This window comes from Littorina saxatilis, linkage group LG1, assembly GCF_037325665.1.
Source record: "Littorina saxatilis isolate snail1 linkage group LG1, US_GU_Lsax_2.0, whole genome shotgun sequence".
Taxonomy (NCBI): domain Eukaryota; kingdom Metazoa; phylum Mollusca; class Gastropoda; order Littorinimorpha; family Littorinidae; genus Littorina; species Littorina saxatilis.
The window spans coordinates 61,132,201-61,156,884 of NC_090245.1; the positions used below are offsets into that span (position 1 = coordinate 61,132,201).

General features: G+C 42.3%; 2 protein-coding genes across 2 annotated transcripts in view; one reads left to right on the top strand and one right to left on the bottom strand.

The window, feature by feature from the left end:
- The window catches only part of LOC138975780 (lachesin-like), a 271,419-nt gene that overhangs the window by 226,606 nt on the left and 20,129 nt on the right, over positions 1–24,684 (top strand). Inside the window, exon 6 of the mRNA XM_070348534.1 lies at positions 3,491–3,781. Within this exon, the coding sequence (XP_070204635.1) occupies positions 3,491–3,781 (291 nt within the window). The remainder of the gene's footprint in view (positions 1–3,490; positions 3,782–24,684) is intronic.
- LOC138975798 (uncharacterized) overlaps positions 1–24,684 on the bottom strand; it is a 270,784-nt gene that overhangs the window by 68,135 nt on the left and 177,965 nt on the right. The window lies entirely within an intron of this gene.

Here is a 24,684-nt window from a genome sequence, read left to right on the forward strand (position 1 = left end):
AAATCAGCGTTATCATTATGTACCATTTCATTTAAATTAGATTCATTTTTATCAACCTCATCTTCACCTGCTGAAAACATACCTTTAAAGTGTTTCAAAAAAACGTCAGAAGAGACTTTTGGTAATTCTTCATTTTCTGTTATCATACAATTTAAATCAGCGTTATCATTATGTACCATTTCATTTAAATTAGATTCATTTTTATCAACCTCATCTTCACCTGCTGAAAACATACCTTTAAAGTGTTTCAAAAAAACGTCAGAAGAGACTTTTGGTAATTCTTCATTTTTTTCTCTTAGTGTTCCATTAATAATCTTCCAATACGATTTTGGATCATGGCTTTTTAGGTTTTTAATTTTTTTAAGAAGGTCTGCTTGATATTTTTTAAATTGCTTATTTACTTCCTGTTTATAACTTCGACTTGTTTTGGTGCGGAGCTCACGCGAAAAGGCAGTCTTCATTCTTCTATGTACATTTTTTGCTTTAAAAAAGGACTTTCTCTTTTTCTCACATGTAACATTAAACCATGGACAATTTTCGGTTTTCCTTTTATACTGTTTCTTACCAAAATTATTTCGTTTAAATAACCCTAACTTCTGTGCACTACTCTTCAATATATTATTAACTTCTAAAACAACTCTATTAACTTCGTCAACAGAAACATTTTCTTTAAATACTAGCAATTCATCTAATTGTAAATCAATATCGTTTATCGATGAATCTTCTAGACCACAGATATAATCAGTTTCCAATTCTGCTTTCCATTTTGGTCTTCCTTCGAAATGTTCTGCTACATTACAAGCATGCACTTCGTTCCCAACTTCATCATCACAATCATGACTTAAAACATTGTGTCCAAAAATACAATCAAGCTTAATTACCAAGGGGCAGTGAACATCCGAGAACATTTCGCAAAAATCCATAACAACAAATTCTTTGATGGTATGAAACAGGTTGGCTGATATCAAAACATAATCAACAACACTAACATTTTTACATGTAAATTTCCCGGTGCCTCTGTCTGATCCAACCCGACCATTTACAATAACCATATCTGATGTTTTACAAAAATCCACTAAATCATGCCCGAAATTATTTACTAACACATCTTGTGAATGTCTCTTCGGGATATAAAAATTGTTGTCACCTTCGTCATTTTCCCTTTTTCACAATGTAGTCGTCAGTTAGTGACTGACTATTAGGGTTTAACGTCCTCTTAGACCAACTGGTCTATATTGGGACAGATATTGGTAATACGCTGAAGATATGGTGTGATACTTTGATTCGAACAAGCCCGCTGTGGCTGTCTTCTTCGACACACCAGCATTGGGTTTGTCTCGTCAAAGTATCGAAAATACGATCATGATAATCAGAGACGAGAGATGATGCATGCGTGTCTTCGTGTTTTCCAAGCCCTGAGACTTTCGCTGTGAACGTGGGATCTTTTTCGTGCGCATGTGTGCACACGGGGGTGTTCGGACACCGAAGAGAGTCTGCACAAAGTTGACTCCGAGAAATAAATCTCTCGCCGAACGTGGGGATCGAACCCACGCTGATAGCGACCAACTGGCTACAAAGCCAGTGCGCTACCAACTGAGCTACGTCCCCGCCCCCGTCAGTTAGTCATTTAAATGCGACTCGAATAGCACGTTTTTATGCACGAAACAAACGGCTGTGGTTCACAAGAACTCTAGCGATGGCTTTTGACTGTTGAGAGGAACTTACTGGCGATATGCATAAACTGTCGTCTGCTACGACCCTTGCGTGACCCTGCTTCCGGGCTTTTCTTTTTTCAAGCTTTCACAACTTCGAATTGTACTGATCTTGTCTTGATGAAAAAAGAATTCTTTTGTGATTAAAGAATGTTTGTGTAACAAGCTGTCAATTTATTATTTAGATTTTAAAAGTTAGGTCTAGCGCAAAAACGCACCACGGTCCAAAAACATTCTGATAATCATCGATCCACGGCTATCGCCAGTTTACATCGATAGAATGAGACCCGAAGGGAAGTAACTCATTTTTGACCTGAGTTCAGGATGGGTCTAAAAAGTGTCCGAGACAATCTCCAAAATTATTTCTTCCAAAAATTGCTCGCTCTTTACGTAGGGCACCTAGGATGTTCCCGTTTTGGTGAGCGTTCAAATGGAAGGGTGTTTGTACTGTGTGTAAAAGCCTGACAGTATCTGTGATGGTTTACGGGAGGCTTACTGTGCCTTTAAGTCCAAATACATTTTATTTTTATTTAACATTGTTTTCTCTCGTTCTCTCTCTCCCAAGTCATGCAGGTCTTGACGTTCACTTTGACGTCGTCAAAAACACAAGTACACCTACATTCGCCTGAAATGACTGGTTTACATACATAGAAACTTTGATTTAATGATAAGAACAGATAGAGATGTATCAAATGTGTGTTAGCAAGAGAAAGAGGGAGAGACTCACACATCTGCATAATCTCCAACATCTGCACGCATGCTTTCTTTGCCTCACAACTTTTCGCAGTAAGCCTACGTTTGACTAGTTCCTTTTTATTGCAAGAGCTCATTCGGCAGATGACGCATTTTGTTCTCGTTATTCTGTAAACATATCATATGGCTTAGCTAAAGAAATCGTATGCATACTATCAAACAGATGTGGGGGATTTTCCACCCGCCAAAGCATTCCTAACATTGGTAGAGTGCACTCACACACACACTGACACGTATACGCATGCACGCGTATACGCAAGTACGCACACGTAGTCCGCATGCAAGTACACAAATGCATGCATGCGATGATGCATACACACGCATGCATACACACGCACGCATACGTCCACACGCTACTAAAAAGCAAATGTGAACATCGAACAGAAACTTCCCAGTCATATTCTAGTCAAAAGTCGGCTTGCCATTCTTTGCATACACGACCGGAGAGTAAAACCCATTTTCCGCTTTATTTTGTTTACTTCATTATCACAACGCAATAAATCTAAAAGAAAAGACTAAACAAATATGAAACATTCAAAAGACTGTAGCGCTAGGCACAAAAATGTCAAGTAAACTCAGTGCAAGTGTTCGAATTGTTGTGGCGGGTAAACTTCGAAGCTATCGCTCAATTCACTTTACATTATCAATATTCAAGGTTCGAACACAGCTAGCTCGCGTACCTCAGAGGATTTTCTTGCCAACTCGCAGTCGGAGGTGTCGTCTGCTGCAGAATTTTTTTCAAGGTTATGTCAACTTCTAGTATGGAAGGCGATTTCAGTCAATTATGCGGCGCAGCTCATTTTAAGCGAACATTTTAACGTTCTTCCGACACATGTACAAAGGGAGATTTGTTTGCTATAACTTTATCACTCCCTTATGATTCTAAAACCGTGAAGTTTTAATTTGATTTAATTTTTTTAACCTTTAATTCTGGATTGATTGGACTACAAGCACCCTTTTTTACTTACTTTCTTCATTCCTTCCCTCATCGCATACATCCACTCATCTTCTTGCCCTTGTAACAGCGATCTTCATGGAGGGCACCAAGTTCGTGGAGAAGGGCGACTCCATCCACCTCGTTTGCAACGCCTCGGGAGTCAGTGCGCCGCCCGAGGACCTGGACTGGTTCAAGGACGGCATCAAGATCACTGCGGACGGCTGGAAGCACATCACCATTGACAAGTTCCGAGTTCAGGCCAGCAAGACGTTGGTCAGTGTGCTGGACAAGAAGTACAGTGAGATGGACGATGCTGGCACCTACGTGTGTCGCAGTAGCAATCTAGGAGTGACCAGCCTCAAAGTGCACGTGCTGAATGGTGAGTTTCATCGTAGGGTGAGGTATCGTTTTACATAGTTGTATGGTTCATTCTTATTATCAATATAGTAAATTTGTTCTAGTCTTCGTGGTTACCCTTGGAGTCATCATTCTAAAAAGTTCACGAGTAATCGTTGTAGAGTAATTGTATCCCTAAGATAACGTAACTATCGTCGATATGGTAAAGTTATTATAGTCTTCATAGTTTCCCTTGGAGTCATCAAGCTCTAAAAAGTACACATGCTCCCCTGTTGGTTTCTGAATGCTAATTTTTTGCCTGATGTATGTTTAAAGTCTGACAAAACAAATGTGTTAAAATCAAAGAAATCGATCGTAGTGTTGTTAAGATACAGCCTCCTGAATATGTTGACTTTTCACGTTTTTTTTTTGTAAATCAGGGTATGTTATTGGATATGGTATCTAACCGATTAATTAAATCACAACTACTTGTTTTTGTGTGTGGCGTAAATACCGACTTTGTGCACATAAAAATCATGGTTTTTTTTTATGAATAAGTGTTACCATTCTTTGTGAAATGGCTAATATTCGTTAATGTACATGACGTTTTACGTGCTAAAATTAGACCAGCTGCTCACTTCAATTGAATATATTTGCTAATAGAACCATTAAATTTTCCAGAAAAGTTGACATAAAACAAACCTGGGTCTACACAATAGGATATCAAAAAAGAATAAAAATCGATCGTTAAATTTTTGCACAAGTTTACAAAACGTAACCCTAACCCCATTTTGAATTTTGGTACAAAGAAAGGTAAACATTATGACACTCGTTGCAAATGAAAAATATGGTTGAATCTAATGATTTTTTTCCTGTTATATGTTCAGTGCGTGTTTCATCAAATTAATATAGTAAGGCCTCTGTCCGTGTTTCCGTCCGTCCGTCCGTCAGTCCGTTCGTCCGTCCGTCCGTCTATCCATTAAACTTTTGACCGCTAATAACTCCTGTGTTTATGGGCCCGTTGTCTTCAAATTTGGAATGACATATACCATTTTTATGGCATATCTGTGGTTACCATTCCTAGTCAATCGCTTCGCGAATACCGAGGTTTCACACGGTTTAGCGCTCACACGTCATTTCCTTTGCCTATACCTCCAGCGTTTCTTGGCCGATTCACCACCAATTTCGTGTGAATGTGGATATGCTGATGCTTTAATCTGGTGCAACACTTCAAAAACATCGCTTCTTAGTAGATGGAGTTCAAACTGAAACAAAGCATAGGTGACCGCTTTATCGCTGAGCGCAGCGAGAGGTTTTATACCCAAGCACATCGTTCCATAGCAGCGTACGGATAGGCCTAGAAATTAGAGCGCTTACCCACACCGGGGACTGTGTTCCGCCTTATTTCAGCTGGGCTCGTTGTTACTCCGTTTTGAGCTGGGCCCGGTGTCACGCAAACGTAAGTGTCTTCATTAAAAACACAAACTATGACTTTCACACTGATCTAAGCTAAAATTGATGAATGTCAGTAGAAAGGGGAATATTTATTTTCTTTGTAGACAGCTACTTACGTCTTTTGATTACCTGGTTAATTGACAGTGGCCGAATGTAAGGCCTGCATGCGTGTGTTTTTTTGAAAAATGAACGTTCAACGTAAATTTCTCTCAAACATGGATTTGAACAACAAATATTCCTCTATTTTTACTATTTTGGGTATAGCTATGTTCATCTGTATCAATTTCGTGCTTCAGTGCTTCATCATTATGTCATAAGAAGCAATCAAAACAAGCAAGTGGTGTACGTTTTGTTCCGCGCTGGGGCCCCTACATTGTTGTCTGCGTTCCGCGCTGGGCTTGCTTTTGTTCCGCGCTGGGCCCAGAAAATGACGGAAAGATTTGCAATTTTTATGGAAATTAATAGATGTTTTTCCTCTGCAAGAGTGTAAATGACAACACTATGGTTGAAATAAAACTACATAATATATACAAAAATGTAAAGAACAAAACACAACAACAGCACACAAAAACGAAAACTGTATGATTATCGATCACATTTGGACAGCAACTGAATGAATTCTTCTGTACTTGCAGTATGTTTTATCAAAAATGTAACTCACGTAAAAGAATTTTTCTATTTCTTTACCAGGAAAAAAAAGCATGTTTCCCAATCAGATCATAGTATTTCTGCCACAATAAAGTGTAACCATCCCCCCTCCACACACACACACACACACACACACACACGCGCGCGCGCGCGCGCGCACACACACACACACACACTCACACACACACACACACTCAATGAGAACATTTTTCTTTTAACTGTGTCAATCTTTTCTTCGACTGATACCGTAAACTACCTTGTATACGCCCAGTATCGAGTAAACGCCCACCCCCTACTTTTGGTCAAATTTTGCGCACAAGGTACAGTACCAAGTATACGCCCACCCCCCAGTTTCGACCAGTGGAGTAGACAAGGAAAATAAAAAAAAGATTATTCAGTCTGCTGTTATTGTTGTTGGCTCACGTAAGTGTAGCCTATGCGATGGTAAACTTTGTCTGTCTGTGCGTGCGTGCGTGCGTATGTATGTATGTATGTGTGTATGTCTGTGGTAGAAACTTTAACATTTTTGGCTAAACACCGAAATACTCATTTCACGTGGTTAATTTTCAAGCACCATCTTCAAATTATTGAAGCAATGATCAACATTGTGTCGGCATGTGTGTAGTTAAAGCGTGTATCCAAAGAAAACGGGTGGTGGGGGGTTTTGAAGGGGTACAAGCAGTTGACTGATTTGTGTCGTGTTTGGCATGTAGACGGCAGGTCAGGTGTCAAGATCAGGTCAGGGGTCGCGCGAAGGATTGTGGTCCAGTTCTCACCTCGCCGATTCGCCGGGGAAGACGATTTCATGTTGTTCGGTTTCTAAGCTCCAGAAAAGTAAATAAAGAAGATACCAAAGGGAGATTTCCTACAATTTGATCTGCACAGCGTGTTTCTAATGTCCACGCGAGGAAGAGCTGTCGAAAGCGCGGCAGTCAGTGTCGATCTTGCAGCCGTATCCCGGTAAGTTCAGAGACAGATCTAGTGTCTCCCACTCTGATAACGTGTCACCTACTGTTAATCCGTTTTGTTTTAATTTCTTTTTATTTCAGCAGACACGGATGTCAAACACAGTGCTAGGCAGTCACCTCTAGTGAAATGAGTTGATCTAAAGTGCCTGTAATGTTTGGATGTCTTTGCTCGTGGTTCGATTTATGTGAATTTCAAGACTTGCAGTAGAGTCTCAAGTTAAGTTTACTCTGCCCGAAAAAAACTGTCCACCATTTACTTGAACATGCAGATATAAGGAAACGGAATGAATCTGTTCTCAAAGTCAAAATGATCACGATTTTTTCCTCAGATTCAAAACATGCACTGTCATGGTTTTGTCTGTACAATTTAGTAAGTCTTAAGTACTTTGCAACAACTTCCTTGAACGTGAAAGACAGTTTTTGAATGCTAGATCTGTATCGCGTTTCATTCCAGACTCGATCCTCTCTTTGATTGTAGATCTACTGTTTGCTGTTTACGCACTATCATATGATTCGCTATGTAACGTTTGGTAAGCTTACCTTGCCACAGCTTTCTTGTCTTTGTTGGCATTTCTGGCTGTGTTGACCGTCAGAATTATTTTAAGAACCAGGCTGCTGCAGTCGACATGTTTCGCATATTGTAGGGTTACCATGCTGCATAGGTAAAGTGGCTTGTATAACCTGACTATTCTGTTTCAAAACACTGTTTATATTTGTGTAGGTTGTAGTCATCATAACTAATCGCATTTTGCCATTTGTTTCAGAAAGGAGGTTAACCTACAACAAGATCGACGCTATGTCAGATATATGCCTCAGCCACATGAAGACTTCCGAATTTAGATCTACTCGGCATGGTGACAAGTCTTGATGAAAAGTATAGGACTGAGGACAGCAGTGGAAAAAGTGCCCACATGGCAGGTACCTAACCTATTACCCTAGTCATTTTATCTGTTTGCCTTCTTTTGAAAATTATACATGGAGTTGATATGATGCGTTAGTTTTAACTGTGTGTGTGTGTGTGCGTGTGTGTGCGTGTGTGTGTGTGTGTGTGTGTGTGTGTGTGTGTTTGTGTGTGTGTGTTACGGAGTGAGTGAGTTTGTGTTATGTTACTGTTTGTTGATTTCTTACGGGAGCCTTGAAAGCTTCGCCTCTTGTTTTTCAATTGTTTCCCTTCCTTGGACATGTTTCGGGGAGTGGACAGAAAAAGGATTCTAGAGTGGCTAGAGAATCGCAATACATTTTTGAATCCTTTAAACACCTCTATGCCAAATAACCAAAATATCGTTATTCTACACTAATCGTCATAAAAAAACTTTACACATGCGTTTGAGGGCAGATCTTTCTGATGGGGCCGTTTATCGTAAAACCAATTATACCGCTGTTGGCTTGGTGCCCTGGGGACACAAGTTGCCGCCTACGATCTGGTCGTAGGGTATCGTCTTCGGTACTGGCATCTGGTCTGACATCGTTGTCTGGCCCTTCTTCTTCTTCTTCTCTGCTGTCACTCTTGCGGTGCTGTTGCCTCTCTCTACGTAGAGCTTGAGCATGTTGGAATGGTACACCTTCCGCGTGCTCAGCATGTCTATTGTTGAAAACTTCCACCACTCTGTAGGGGCCTTTCCACTGCATATGGACCTTGTTTGCTGTAGTCGGTAAAAGTAGAAGAACTTGATCTCCGACTGCGAACTTCCTCCTTGTGGATCTCTTGTCGTGGTGATGCTTCTGGATCGCTCTGGCATCCTCCACTGCGTCGTGTGCCACCTTCTCGAGGTTGCCGAGCAGTAGGTCGATCACTGGTGAGTCAATCACGCAACAGCAGATGTTTCCGGTGTATGTTCTTGTCTCTACCAGTACGACTGCTAGTGGGAAGGTTTCCCTGTTTCCCCCGAAGGAGATTGTCGTCTTGCTCTGCCCGGTGTATTGCTCTGGGCGAACCAGCGATCTTCTCACTCCTGCTGTCACTGCACCTGAATCGATCACTACTGTGCCAGTCACAGTTCCCTTGGAATATGCTAGGTCACCGTCCTGGAAGTCTACGGTTTTGGCTGCGGCTGCGGGTGTGCCCCTGTCCGATCTGGCGCAAAGCATTGTTGGTTTGCCCCTCTGTGGGCCTGACCTACATTCTCTGGCCACGTGGCCTGCTATTCCACACCTATAGCATGTGATGGACGCGTCTTTCCAATGCTTGTCTATCTCTGCTTGCTGTGAGAAAGCTTGATATTGGTCCCGGTTTGTCTGTCCGGATTGAGAACCGACTTTGCCACCTCTCTGACTGCCTCTGTTTGTATGACCACCCCTGTTTTGAGGTGCGCTGAATGCAGCTAAGTTGTCGCCTTTGCATGCTGGTATCTTGGACGGATTTGCTACGCGATAATTCTCTGCTAACTCAATAAGTTCCGTCAGCTTCTTTGGGTTTCTTTCGCGTAGGAATATGGCTAGCTCTTTTGCGACACTAGACAGCATCTGTTCCTGGATCACTAGTTCTGCTAGGCTCTCAAACGTGTTATCCGTTGCGTTCAGCTGTACCCAACGATCAAACAGGTGCCTCAGTCGAGTCCCAAATGACAACAAGAAGGGCAAAGCCCATACGACTCACATGCTTGACCTTGACCTTTACATGACCTTGACCTTCAGGGTCAAGGTCAAATAACTAAACCTAGCAATGACATCATACACTAAGAACTGCTTTACACATTTTTCCTACCAAAATACATGTGACCTTGACCCAAGGTCAAGGTCATCCAAGGTCATGCAACACAAAGCTGTTAATTCAAGACATAGGAAGTGCAATGGTGCTTATTGGCTCTTTCTACCATGAGATATGGTCACTTTTAGTGGTTCACTACCTTATTTTGGTCACATTTCATAAGGGTCAAAGTGACCTTGACCTTGATCATATGTGACCAAATGTGTCTCATGATGAAAGCATAACATGTGCCCCACATAATTTTTAAGTTTGAAACAGTTATCTTCCATAGTTCAGGGTCAAGGTCACTTCAAAATATGTATACAATCCAACTTTAAAAGACCCTTGCGACCTTGACGCAAGGTCAACCAAACTGGTGTCCAAAGATAGGGCTTACATTGCCCTGTATAGCATACATAGCTAAGGTTGCCATTCTCGATAACTTCAGAAAAAAATGCGAAAATGTGAAAAATGGTCGTTTTTAAGACAACAATTACGGCCCCTGTGACCTTGAACTTGAAGTGAGGTCAAGTTGCCGCACATGTTTTTTGAGATCTTGTAACCATACACCATCAGGCCACATCAGGTGTTGATAGACTTGATAGTGTCCAAGAAATATCCAACGTTAAAGTTTTCCGGACGGACGGACGGACGCCGGGACGGACGGACGGACGACTCGGGTGAGAACATAGACTCACTTTTGCTTCGCATGTGAGTCAAAAAGGATTCATCAACTTCAGGTTTCGCAGACCTGAACTTCTGTCTAAACCCTTCTGCGTTACAGTGAAACTTTTGTCAATAAACATTCCTTCAAAGTCTCGTTCAAAATATCCCTCCCTTTGCATTCAGAGTATGAAACAAATTCAAAGCTTGACCGTCTAGAACTGCGCTAAGAAGGATTCCCCAATCTGTCTTTGGCCAGCTCAATGCTTCTGCATGTGCTTCAAATCTACAAAGGAACGAGTCCATGCGGCACGGTTGGCCTAGTGGTAAGGCGTCCGCCCCGTGATCGGGAGGTCGTGGGTTCGAACCCCGGCCGGGTCATACCTAAGACTTTAAAATTGGCAATCTAGTGGCTGCTCCGCCTGGCGTCTGGCATTATGGGGTTAGTGCTAGGACTGGTTGGTCCGGTGTCAGAATAATGTGACTGGGTGAGACATGAAGCCTGTGCTGCGACTTCTGTCTTGTGTGTGGCGCACGTTATATGTCAAAGCAGCACCGCCCTGATATGGCCCTTCGTGGTCGGCTGGGCGTTAAGCAAACAAACAAACAAAAAACGAGTCCATGGAATCTATCGCTTCCTTGATAATGGGTAACTTAAGATAGTTCCTCGGGTGCGTCTTGCCTATCCGAATGCCTATTAAAGTTACCTGTAAAAAGTGCTTTGACGATCGCGTCTCAGAAAACACAAATAAGGGCTGGAACCTTCTCCTGCATTCTCTCCAAGCATTTTCTCCTCCCGTGCGATTAACATCGAGACCTTTCTCCTCGATGGACAGTCGTCAAGTGTGCTACTAAACTAGCTACGATTCACGAAGTTAACTGTTCGCTGGTTTGTGAGCTCTGTTCACTCCGTGTAACACACATTTCCACGTTTCCACGTGTATCTTGTTGGCTTTCGTGAATCGTGGAGGACACAAATGCTAACTCGGCCTGACTCAGTTGTTAGCCGTTTGATTTCCTTCACAGTGCTCTAAACTTGAACTGCGCCGAACATTTTGCACAAGAATAGCCAAGATTAAAGTGCACGCGCTTTTCATGAGCATGCAGGCTTTTCTTGCTGCTGTAGGTCTTGGAACAATGTTCACAAGCGGTCCGAGCATTTATAGCTATACACCGGTGCCTTTTGGGGTTTACATTACTCTTGTCAGCAAATTTTTTGTTGCACTGAAAACAAGAGTATGGCTTGGTTTTCAAATGGACAGAGTTTGTATGTGCGTGCAAATGAGATGCTTCTCTAAAGCGCTTGTGGCAGATTTGGCACTCGAAACTACAATTGTCTTCATGGTGCAGTCTCATGTGTCTTGATAGAGCTCTGGTGTTACCGTGGCTCTTTCCACAATGCGGACAAAGATGGTCAGTACGTTCCGGTTGTGGCCGCTTAGGGGTTGACGTCAGTGGCAGACCAGCACTTGTGCTTGAGGCAAACCTCTACCTCACTGCTGACATCCAGAAAAATATCCAGGGTAACAGCTGACACCTCCATCTGTTGAGAAAATCCCTCAAAACGCGTTAAATTTGGCTACAAGAAATGCGAATCTTAGCTGAGAAGGGGGACCAGCGCGGAACACTTTCAGTCGACATGAGGTACCAGCTCAGAACACATGGGTATCCAGCGCGGAACAAAACTCGACTGACATGGGTTTTGGTTTTACTTCTTGTGCCTCAACGCCTTGAAGCAGGTTCGGGAAAATGCATCAGCATAACAGCAAGAAACTATAGAACAAACTTATGTTACAGAAAAGCCATAAAATGATACCGTTGCTTATCATTTCTTCATTTTGATCAGCTTTTGTGCCCCAAAACGACACCCCGCAAGTATTTCAAACCGATGCGGGTCACATAATAAACCAAGTCAGATATAAAACAAACACCAATAGAGGGACAAATTACTTAGGTTAGTGCTAAAAACATCCGTTTCTGGAAATGAGTTTTTTTTAGAAGACGTAGTTTGTACTTTAGTGCAGAGACTTACGTTTGCGTGACACCAAGCCCACCTGAAAACGGAGTAACAACGATACGAGCCCAGCTGAAATAAGGCGGAACACAGCCCCCGGTGGCGTTCGACTTGTCGGGGCCACATTATTATTATCATTATCATTTTATTTATTGAGACATCACAGTGCGCCAAGAGATTTATTGAGCAAACCGAGAAAATGAATTATTGAACGAAGCGCGTTTATCGGTAATGTCATCTTCATCATGTCTAACCAGTTTTATCCTACAAACGTGAGAGAGACACTCGTGAGATAATAATCGTTCAAATCACACGTGTGTATATCATGTAAATGAGGTCATGTCAAGCAAGTCTGGCAGGGACCTGTTTTTCCACTGCTTATGATGCCAAAGTCACCGAGACAAACGTCATTATAGAAAAAAAATTGCGCTCGTTAATTACCCTCGGTGATTATTTAGAACTAACACGTCACGCCACACTTTCACAGTGACGTTTCTTTGCTTTGACGTAATAGATTGCACGAGGCTTTGGAAGAAATCGAGGTTCCAAAACAAGCGTCTTCAATTTAGCTGCCTCGACTGCAGGACAGTACAGTATGTAGGATAAACATAATACTACATGGCTTGCTGTGTCGTATTCTCTATTAATGTTTGGTTTTCAGTGACCAGGATCTTTTATTATATTGGGAACAATAGGAAAACTATTTCTTATGTAAGACTTCTTACCTATGTTCGGGTTTAAAGAAACACAACCAAACGGCAGTTTTTCTTCTGAGTGACTTGCTATACAATGTTCAATGACAGACTAAAAGGACCGAAAATCCACGTCAGCATATAAAAAAAGCGACAAAGAATACTTTGAAAATGATAATTCCTGAACTCGTTATTGAACATGGTGGGATGACGACCAGATCATGTACTGGTGAAGAACGAGAGAGAGAGAAAGGGAGAGAGAGAGAGAGAGAGAGAGAGAGAGAGAGAGAGAGAGAGAGAGAGAGAGAGAGAGAGAGAGAGAGAGAGAAACAAAAGTACCCTAGGACACGCCTCGAACGGCAACGAACATACTCTGCAATTCACGTCAAAATCGATGCGGTCATTTCGGAGCCTATCGTAATTATACCCACCACACAAACGTACACACATAAACAGCAACCAGCTTTATCCATCAGATTAGCTGTACCCTGGGTTTTTTCGAAAACCTTTACAGCAATGTTCTTGAACAGTCCTTATTTATTTCTTTTTGTATCATAAAAGATACGCTCATCACATGTATTTATTACACACACACACACACACACACACACACACACACACACACACACACACACACACACACACACACACACACACACACACACACACACACACACACACACACATATATATATATATATAGCTGGGGGCTCGGGTAGCTCAGGTGGTAGAGCACTGGACTTGTGATCGAAAGGTCGCTGGTTCGAATCCGGGCCGGGACGGACACGGGTCAACTTTATGTGCAGACCCAGAGACGGTATCCATCTCCCACCCCCGTGTCACCACAATGGCACGTTAAAGATCTTGGTCATTCTACCATAAGTGCAGATGGCTGATACCACCTAAACACGCAAACATCAAAAGCCGTGAGGGCGTAAAAACTCGAATCGTATAAACCAATTCATGTCCAATATAGGCAATTAAGACCTGACGGACAATAAGCCCCTTAAAATTTACTTTTTATCGAAATTTATAATGAGAGCGCTGCTAAAAATGCCAAAATGTGCACTCCATCGCTTGTACTTTCGAAGAAAAGTTAAATATAGAATGACGTCAAGAGCGAGAATGCAGAGAAAATACGTCATGAGCAAGGGAGGTCATCCTTTACTCTGTGTGTGTCTCCGCCGCTAAGTGGAATTTTTAAAGCAGGGAGCACACTAGAGGTAATGGAAGAGGTGGGGGGAGGGGGTAAGAATTAGATCTAGAAAAGAGCTCTTCACAGACAGCCTACTGGAGAATCAAACTTTTTCGGAGCCGATTGCAACACTGAACAAGAATAACCCGAGGAGAGTTCAACAACCTCAAAGGATTGAGAATTCACCGAAGTGCATTTAAGGGCATTCTCATAGAGTGCTGAACCTGAAAAGGTCCGTTTTTGTTTAGCCAAGACTGCTACCGGTTTCGAGCTGAGAAGCTCTCATCAGGCAGTCTCTTGGCATAAAACAGAGAAGAATTCCCAAACTTCTATGCAAAAGAGAAAACCACATTTCTGCGGTAGGCTCTCTGCATAGACGAGAATGTTCCTTTGACTCCCCTGCAGCTGTCCGTGAAGAGTAAGAAAAAGAATTTTGAAGTATCTGCAGCTGCTCTTAGTTGAAGCAACGAAATAGAAATTTATAATGAGAGCGCTGCTAAAAATGCCAAAATGTGCACTCGATCGCTTGTACTTTCGAAGATATATACATATACTAGATGATTACCCGCTTCGCCGGGAAGAAGTAGAGCCGAATACCCGGCCGTCGCCGGGGACCCGGCTTTGCCGGGTGTACGCCGGCATCGCCGGCGCACGAAGGAAGGGAGATCTAAAAATAGTAACGTGCAGTGACCTTCTAAATATAAACGTACAAACGGGAATATCGATTGACGCCGGCGCACGAAGGAAGGGAGATCTAAAAATAGTAACGTGCAGTGAAAAACGAAAATCGGTTCGGCGCTGCGCGCTGAGAGCACGTGTTGAAATATCTCATCGATCAGGTTGTGTCCGGGGTCTCTGTCAATAAGCCCACCAAATTTGAAGCAGATCCATCGAGAACTTTGGCCGTGCATGGCGATCAATCACACACACACACACACACACACACACAGACACAAGTCGTATATATATATAGATACACACATACTCACACACAAACATACATATACACATACAGACACCCACAATCACACACATATATACACACACACGCATACTCACACACACATACAGACACACTACACACACACACACACACACACACACACACACACACACACACACACACACACACCTGCAAACACAAAAACGAACACGCACAAAGAATGAAAGATTCTTGGCAAGCATAGTAACCGAGACTTGTAATAAGTGGAACGTCTTGGACCAGAAACATGGACTTTCTTTTATGTCTTCCGTGACGTTATTGTAGGTTTGACGTCATAATGACACAGGAGCGACAGAAAAAGACGAAGGACACGAGTGGGCAAGCAAACTCATTTGTTTTCGAGATGATGAAAACAGGGGGAGGTAAGGCCCGGAAGATAAGAGTTACGGGACTTGTTCGCAATCGCCACTATTGTAATCGTTACTATTGCAATCCTTTCTTGTACGCTGTAAGGATATTTGCACCAAGACACATTGCAACAAGTCGCGTGAAGCGATATGTAGGTTACATGCCGAGTCTCGGTGATTATTAAAAATAATGGTCGAAGTTCGCGGATCATGAAAAATGCGAGCTTCAGCGAGCTTTTTCATGACCGCGAACTGAGACCATTATTTTTAATAATCACTGAGACGAGGTGTGTAACCTCTTTATTTCTCCTTTATTCAGTTATTCAAAGAAAAGAGGAGTTTTTTTGCGAAAGTTTGATCTAATCCTATTCACTCAACCAGTCAACCCGCGCACGCGATGCGGTTGTATAGTTCCGTGCAAATCATTCCATTCTGTTAACACTTCTTGTCAGTTTCCCTGATTTGGACTAAAATCAAGTACACAGATATGTTGTTATTCTGCTGTGGCGGTAAAGGCAGATATTGTGTGTTCTGTTCATGTTTTGGTATCGCTTAGGATATGTTCTTTCGTAGAATGGGACTAGCAGACGAACCTTTGCACCCATGTTCCAACGTTAAAAACTGTATGAAGTTAAGTTTTCTGGGGCAAAATAGTGCATGAAGCCGCTTTATGTTCTTTAAATTGATGAGATATGTGCATTTGGTTGCGTGTGATCTGTTTATGAAATGAAATATTGTTGAAAACTAACCGTCGGATTGCAGTTTTTGTCGAAGAAACTGAGTGAAAAGAAATTTGAAAGGGGAACTACTCTTGTCGCTAGACAAAGTATGAGAGTTACTTGCCTTGGGAATTTGCTTGTGTTGAACGTTTGTGCACGGCAGATCTAGATTCAGAAAACAACCGAACTCATGGATTTTATACAGAGATTCATGTGTTCAAGCCTGTAGTTGTTAATTTAAATGCGGTATGATTGTATTGCTCCAGAGATATACACTCTTCAAAAAAAGTTAAGGATCACTTTTTTACAAGCACGCCACACAAAACAGACAAGACCGAATTCTTTCATTTTTTAAAAATTATATAATTGAACAACAAAGGAGTAATGACAAACAAAGCAAAGATCGAACGCGGCAGCGACAATTTAGCTAGAGTGTGTCAAACGTGACAACCCTCGAAAACGGAATTCACAACAATGTGAATCAGTGTCAATAACGCGTGTGCCCTCCGTTGTGTGCCAGGCATTCAACACATCGTTGGCGCATGGAGTGGATCAGGTTGCATATGAATGCTCTGGGAACTCCATTCCACTCCTGCTGGAGCCATTGCAGCAGTTGACCCAGATTGGCAGGAGGAGGGTGATGTTGCTGTACCCGACGACATAGCTCGTCCCACATGTGCTCTATGGGGTTCAGGTCCGGGCTGTTGGCTGGCCACAGCATCCTGTTGACCCTGGCCTGCTGGATGAAGGTGTTTACAGCTGCAGAGCGATGGGGAGGTGCGTTGTCATCCTGAAGAATCGCACGAGGGCCGATCGCTTGGAGGGCTGGAACGACCAGGAGTTGCAGGATCTCATTCTGGTAGCGGAACACCGGTCAAGTTGCCCACTACATGGTACAGAGGTGTCCATAGACGTGTGCTGATCTCTCCCCAGACCATCACAGAGCCTCCACCAAAACGCTGTCGTTCCAGAACAGTGCCTTCTGCGAAGCGCTCTCCGCGACGCCTCCACACTCGGATGCGACCATCAGCAGGTTCCAAGCAAAAGCGGGACTCATCTGTAAACAACACCTGAGCCCACTGCTGACGTTGCCACCTCACATGTTGAGTGCACCAGGCTCGGCGAGCTGCTCGGTGATTAGCAGTCAGGGTTGTTCCTCGGACTGGACGCCTTGCACGCACGCCAAAGTTGTGTAAGCGGTTTCGGATCGTCTGACCACTAACAACAGTGTTGGTGGTAGCTTGTAGGCGTTGCCTAATGTTGTTTGCCGTAGCCATTCTTTGTTGCATGGCCTGCCTCTGAATGAAGCGATCCTATCTTTGTGTGGCGACTCTGGGCCGACCAGAACGTTGTCGCTCCTGCACTCTTCCAGTTGCTTGGAATCTCTGTTTTAGTCTGATGATGACAGAGGGAGCCACTGCAAGCCTCTGGGCCACTTGCCTGGCAGCAACACCGTCTTGTAGCCATCCTATTGCCCTTCCTCTATCCAAATCGCTCAGTTTTCTTCGTGGGGGCATGTTGCTACTGTGCATAATTGTGTCAGCGTGTCAACCTTTAAACACAAGCTGGTGAGCGATGTTCTTAGCCAGGACTCTGTTGTAGCACGTGCATCACAACCTTTTGCCCTGGCATGCGTTCCGCAAATTTCATGGGGCTATAAAAAACACCCTTTTTCTTCGAAAATGCAGAAGCTTTTGAGAAGTCCCACAAAGGGAAATAACTCTGCCTGCCAAACAAAATTCTAGGTCAAGACTCATTGTTCATTTGTTAATTCAAACACATTAATCTTTTAATTATTATGTCGATGTTTAATTTTTTGGCAATTTTTTATAATTAGATCCGTTTTTTCAACCGATCCTTAACTTTTTTTGAAGAGTGTATATTTCGTACATTAGAGCGTTCGGAACTTTTCAATCGCAAAAGTAGATCCCACAAAGTCTAGCTCCTAAACCTGTGTGCTATCGAGGATTCAGGCCTGTAGTTGGGTAAGTGATTTTGGTTGCTGGGTAAGTTACCGAAAAATAACTAGCCCTACAAGTTTACAGAGAGAAAGAAGCAGAGGGGGGAATAAGTATAAGTTACAGCTCCGTCCATCCATGGTATCGCGTGATATTTTGTCGAGACTGGGTCAATGAATATGATGACGTCACTCGAGGCTCTGCCGAGAGTGACGTCATTATATTCTTTCACCCCGTGGAGACAATATACCACGCGGTACCATGGATGATTCGGAGCTGTAAAGTATATATGGCATGACCAAAGTAAGGAGAATTTGTCATGGGATGTGGAAACAAAGCATGGGAAATTCACCATGGGCAGAATAACCAACGCAAGCCCAGAAGTTCTACAACTATATTTTGTGTCAGTCTTGGCAATGCCAGTCTTGTCCAGTTCCGGAAAAGACATCATGTATACACCAGTTAACAGTTTCGGCGTTTACATGGAACGAAGAAGGAAAGCGGAAGAGGAAGACGTACAAACATACTCGCAAAAAACGATCTGCGCACGCGTTCAAATCAACGGGGGAAAAAAGGAAAATCGCGTGTTTGTGTGCCCGATGTAATGCTTAGAACCTTTACACTCTTTCTTCGAACACTCAAAAGCAACTTCAGGGCTGGAAGACTACAAAATTGCACTTTCTGCCGACTGAATCTGCGCTTTCTCAAATCAACCGGAACAGGAAGAAGAAGAAAAAAACTCTCGAAAAAACGATCTGCGGATGCGCATTTTCTCAAAAACAGAAAAACAGAAGAGGAAGAAGAAACAAAAGTGCTCGTAGAAAAAGATGTGCGCATGTGCGAATCTAAAATGGCCGCGGAACTGTTAATCGGTGTATTCATTCACCCTGTCGAGACGAAATACCACGCGATTTCATGGATGAATCAGAGGTGTAACTTATATATCCCGTGACGCATCAAAGCTACATTTTGTTTTGAAATGTCTTCACAACGTACAGATAATCTATAACGACATAATTGTCATCACAAGACAGGTACTACACATACTTTGTTTGTCGTCTGCTACAAATCTAGTCTTGTTGGCTGACACGGAGTGAAAAGAAGCTTCAATCGTACCTTCATCAACCGGAATAAATGCTCAATCCACTGTCATTTCGTCACTGAACATTGTTTTATTTTCTTTCACTTTTTGGTTAACATTGAAACGGAAACCCAAAAGAGTGTTTTAGCTGTTTCAACACACGGGTTCATAGCTACTACTTTCGAGTTGCTTGTTCCGCAGTCTAAAATTACACAGGAAGCAAAAAAAATTGTCGCGCATTCTGTCATAAAAAAAACGTCATGACAAAGTTACACGCAAAACGAAAGAGACTCTGACGTCATTTGTTTTTGGTTCGGTGGGTTTCGTCTAACAAATGGCTGGTCCGTGGGTCAGACTTGACGAGGCCGCGTGAGTACCCAAAACGTCTTTGTTCTCTGTTGGCATTGCAGCTGTGAAATAATCAGTCTTGTGTCTCAGTCGTGTAGGTGCAGAGTTTGCCTCTGCAATCGTTGTGTTCGTGTTGATGACGGTGTAACACGAGAAAATTACTCCCACGAGATTTTTACTCCGGAGTAAACATTTCGTACGAAAAAGTTACTCCCTTTACGAAAAAAGCACTCCCCCATTGCACGAGAAAATTACTCCCCAAGACAGGTGAGTTCCGAGTAAACATTTCGTTCAAAAATGTTACTCCCCTGACGAATAAATAACGAATAAATTACTTCACCCCAACACGAGCAATTTAACTTCCCATGCCAGGTGTACGAAATTTTTACTCCCTTGTCCCCTGTTAGTCTTGGTGGTGGAAGGGGTGGAAGGAGGGTAGCGCGACATTCGTGTGCGCGAGATCACTTATTGGCATTATCCCTTCGCCCGCATCCCATTTTCGCGTACGAGATTTTTACTGGAAGTAAAAAAAATGGGGAGTAAAAATTTCGTGGGGGGAGTAATTTTGTCGTGCCTTGTGGAGTTCTTTTCTCGTACGAAAAGTGTACTCGGAGTAAGAATTTCGTACGAAATATTTACTCCGGAGTAAATTTTTCGTAGAGTAAAAATTTCGTGTTACAACGGCTTCGTGAGACAAATCAGCGAATCTATCGTGTGGAAGAGATTTCTGTACAAAACACCGACAACAGGAGGCATTGATGCGTTTGCAGTTTTCTGAAGACTGAAATACACTGCATGTGGTTAATTTCATCCGTTTAATGCTTGTCGAAACGAGCCATAAGGCTTTAAGAATAATAGATTCCACGCATTGCTTGGCCATCTGATCACAGATGAGGTCGCAGTTTGTAGGTTGAATCTATGAATCGGCACGACCAGAGATAGATCTGCATCTCTGGTACGACCTTCCAGATTATCAACAGCGGGTTCATGGTCGGAATCAAGAGGTCAAATTTGCGTGGCTCCCAATCATTTCATAAAAGATTTCCTTTTTCTTGTTTCTGCGGCTGCGCAAGTTATTTTGCCTAGGTCATGGCCGAACTTTAGGCCTACGGAGAAATATCGCTGGATATTTTCTCACTAGAATAACAGAGACAAAGAAGGGAAGTCATATGCTATATAAAAACATTAAGTCAAGATCAACACCACAAACCAATCATCGCCGAGACTACATTCAGATAGTCTCGGCTAACCGTACCGAAGACCGAGACGGGTCACGCTCGCCGCCGCGAAGCACGCGTCCGTTGTACTTACTGAACCTATTTTCTTTCATTCTGAGCACAGGTTTAGAGTAAACATGACATATCTATATATTTGTGAATTCAGGAGAAGATGACGAATACAATGCAATCAATTTTAAAGCTGTTTGCGAAAAATCGATTTTAATGACAACTTTAATGAGCAAACTCATTAGTTAATTTTTAAGCCTCCAAGCTGAAATGCAATACCAAAGTCAAAATGAGAGCGTGACAGTGCTGCCTCAACTTTTACAAAAAGCCGGATATGACGTCATCATAGACATTTTTCGAAAAAAAGAAAAATGTATCTGGGGATATCATACCCAGGAATTTTCATGTAAAGTTTCATGAAGATCTGTCCAGTAGTTTCTCTGAATCGCTCTATACACACGCACACACATACACCACAACCCTCATCTCAATTCCCCGTCTATGTTAAAACATTTCGTCAAAACTTGACTAAATGTAAAAATGAATGGAATGGCTAATTCCTGTGCAGTCAAAAATGTGTGATGTATTTATCTTGAAAATAATTACCTCCGCCACCCCACCTCAGTGTTTTCTTTCCGCCGAGATTGTTGTTTCAGTCTAATGTTCCATAATCTTCACTTTCTTCTCCACTTTGCTTTAGATTATTAATTACATTCTTTATTTGTATCCCATATATTTTCTTAGGGTTATTAGCATTATTTTGACATTGACAATACCTGTACAAGACGTTTTCTGTGTAGATGTAAACTGAGCCAACAAATTATTGCACCCATTTTCTTACCCCAGCTGAAATATTCAAACTTAATATGCCATTAAAGGCCCTTGACTTGGCTATATGGCACACTTTTGGGATTAAAGATTTCTGTTATATAGGTATCACGTGACCGCCGCCGAAGTAAGGGTACCCCCAAATTCGACCTGACAAAAACGTCAGGTACCAATTAAAAAATCGACAAAAATTCAGAATGGGCTTCACTTGGCAACCTTGACATTCGAGGAGAAGGCCAAATCAAATCAGAACAGGTTGTTTTGTTTTGCTATGTTGCGTATCTCTTGTGTAATGTCATTTCTACTGATGCAGGTGTGGAGCGCATGAGCAGTAGAAAACGAGAGGTTTTTGCGTCCATTTTAAGGGGTACCATGACAAAAAGCGCTGTATTTCAGTAATGCCTGAATGGATTGCTTCGAAACTAGCAGGATCTCAAGTCTACATACGAGGCTTACCCTGGGTAACATTTTGGATCACTACATGTTTGTTCCTCCGGAACATGTTTTTATACCCGTCACAGGTTTGTAAATTTACATCCCAAAAATTCATGACTTTGCACGCATACAGACAAATGGTTGTTAGAACAACTGCCAAAGTTTCATTTGAGTATGACGACTGACGGACATTTGCTAGCCTTGTAAACACATGAGACACAACGGAGCGTTCAGGCTGATTGCTATTGAGGGCGGTTAACGCTGAGTGCCTCTCAAAACATGCAGTTACCACGTCTGTCGCACTGCAATCCTCCAAAAATATGTGATCGTGTTTACAGGACTAGCAAACGTAAACTAGTGATTGTACTTAAATGAAACTTTGGCATATCATCTCAACAAATACATGTAACGATGCAACATTTTACCGGACATACGTTTTATATGTAGACTTGAAATCCTAAAAGTTTCGAAGCAATCCATTCAGGCATCGCTGAAATACTGCGCTTTTTGTTATGGTACCCCTCAAAATGGACGCAAAAACCTCTCGTTTTCTACTGCTCATGCGCTCCACACCTGCATGAAATGACATTACACAAGAGGTACGCAATATAGCAAAACAAAACAATCTGTTCTGTATAGATAATTGATTTGGCTTTCTGCCAAGTGAAGCCTATTCTGAATTTTTGTCGATTTTTTAATTGGTTACCTGACGTTTTTGTCAGGTCGATTTTTGTCACCCTTACTTCGGCGGCGGTCACGTGATACCTATAACAGAAATCTTTGATCCGAAAAGTGTGCCATATAACCAAGTAAAAAACCTTTAATGGCACATAAAGTTTGAATGAAATGACACGGGAATAAATGTTTTAGTTGGGGTACGAAAATGGGTGCAATAATGTTTTTGCTCAGTTTATATACATAATCACACATATGCATAGCTTGTTGTGAAGTCCCAAGTTTTTCTTTTGTATATATGCCTCCCAATTTTATCTGAATAAAATCATGTTTAAATCAAAATTAATACCGGGGTTGCTTAGCTTTATTTTGATTTGAGGTGTTCATGATTGCAATGACAACAAGAGGCGAAGCCTTCACGGCTCACGTAAGAAATCGACAAACAGTAACACAAACTCAATCACTCCGTCACACATACACACACACAGTAAGCATACCGTCGCGATATAACCTTGAACAGTTGAAAACGACGTTAAACACCAAATAAAGAAAGAAAGAAACAGTAAGCATAAGTGATACCGTGCAAGAGTGCGAGACACTAGATCTAGATCTGTCTGTCTGTAGCCTACTTTTTAGAACTTACGGGGACACGACTGCCAGATGGCCAGATCGACACTGCGCTTTCGACAGCGTTTCCTCGCGCAGACACTGGAAACACGCTGTGCAGATTAACCTGTTGGAAATCTCCTTTGGTATCTTCTTTATCTATTTTTCTGGAGCTACGAAACCGAACAATGTGAAATCATGAGTCGTCTTCTTCGAATCGGCGAACTGCAGCTCGGTGATAACTGTATCTATACCACAATCCTTCACGCGATCTGACCTAACCTTGACCCCTGACTTGGTCTACATACCACACACAACACAAATCAGTCAGCTGTTTTTACCCCCCCAAAACCCCCCACCACCCGTTTTCTTTGGATACACACTTTAACTACATACGTGCCGACGAAATGTTGATCATTGCTTCAATATTTTGAAGCTGTTGCTTGGATAATAACCAGGTAAAATTAGTATTTCGGTGTTTAGTCAAATGTTAAAGTTTCTATCACACACATACACACACACATACACACACACGCACAGACAGACAAAGTTTAGCATCGCATAGGCTACACTTACGTGAGCCAAAAACCTCTGTACGCATGCAAGGCGATTTTTAAAATTTAGCGTGCACGGCACATTTGTATCCTTCATTCCACATTTAGTTAAGAACTCATTCAACAGGATTACCCTTTTCATGATGTGCATTGCTGGTTTCTCCTGCACTGTGTTTTGGTTGGCCGAAGCAGTCAAAAACAAGTTGCGTGAAGCGATATAAAAACATTTAGTTAAGCTGTCGGCATCAAAGTAACAGATTAACACCCACAGTCATCGCCGAGACCATATTAAGATAGTCTCGACTAACAACACCGAAAACCCGAGAACGGGTGATTTTGATGACAACTTAAATGAGCAAACTAATTAACTAGTTTTTAGGCTGCGGAGCTGAAATTCAATCCCATAGTCCGGACTTCGTCGAAGATTGCTTGACCAAAATTTCAATTAATTTGATTCAAAAATGAGGGCGTGACAGTGCGGCCTCAACTTTCACAAAAAGTCAGATATGACGTCATCAAAGACATTTATCGAAAAAATGAAAAAACGTCCGGAGATATCATACCCAGGAACTCTCATGTGAAATTTCATGAAGATCGGTCCAGTAGTTTTAATTCTCTGAATCGATCTACACACACACATACACACATACACACATACACCACGACCCTCATCTCGATTCCCCGTCTATGTTAAAACATTTAGTCAAAACTTGACTAAATGTAAAAAACCACCGAGTCCTGTGATACTCTTATAAAAACATTTTGTCCACACTGAAAATCCCGGATCAGCCATCAAACAATATTCGTGAGGCTTGGTTAGCCGAAATCAGAACACCGAAACGGGT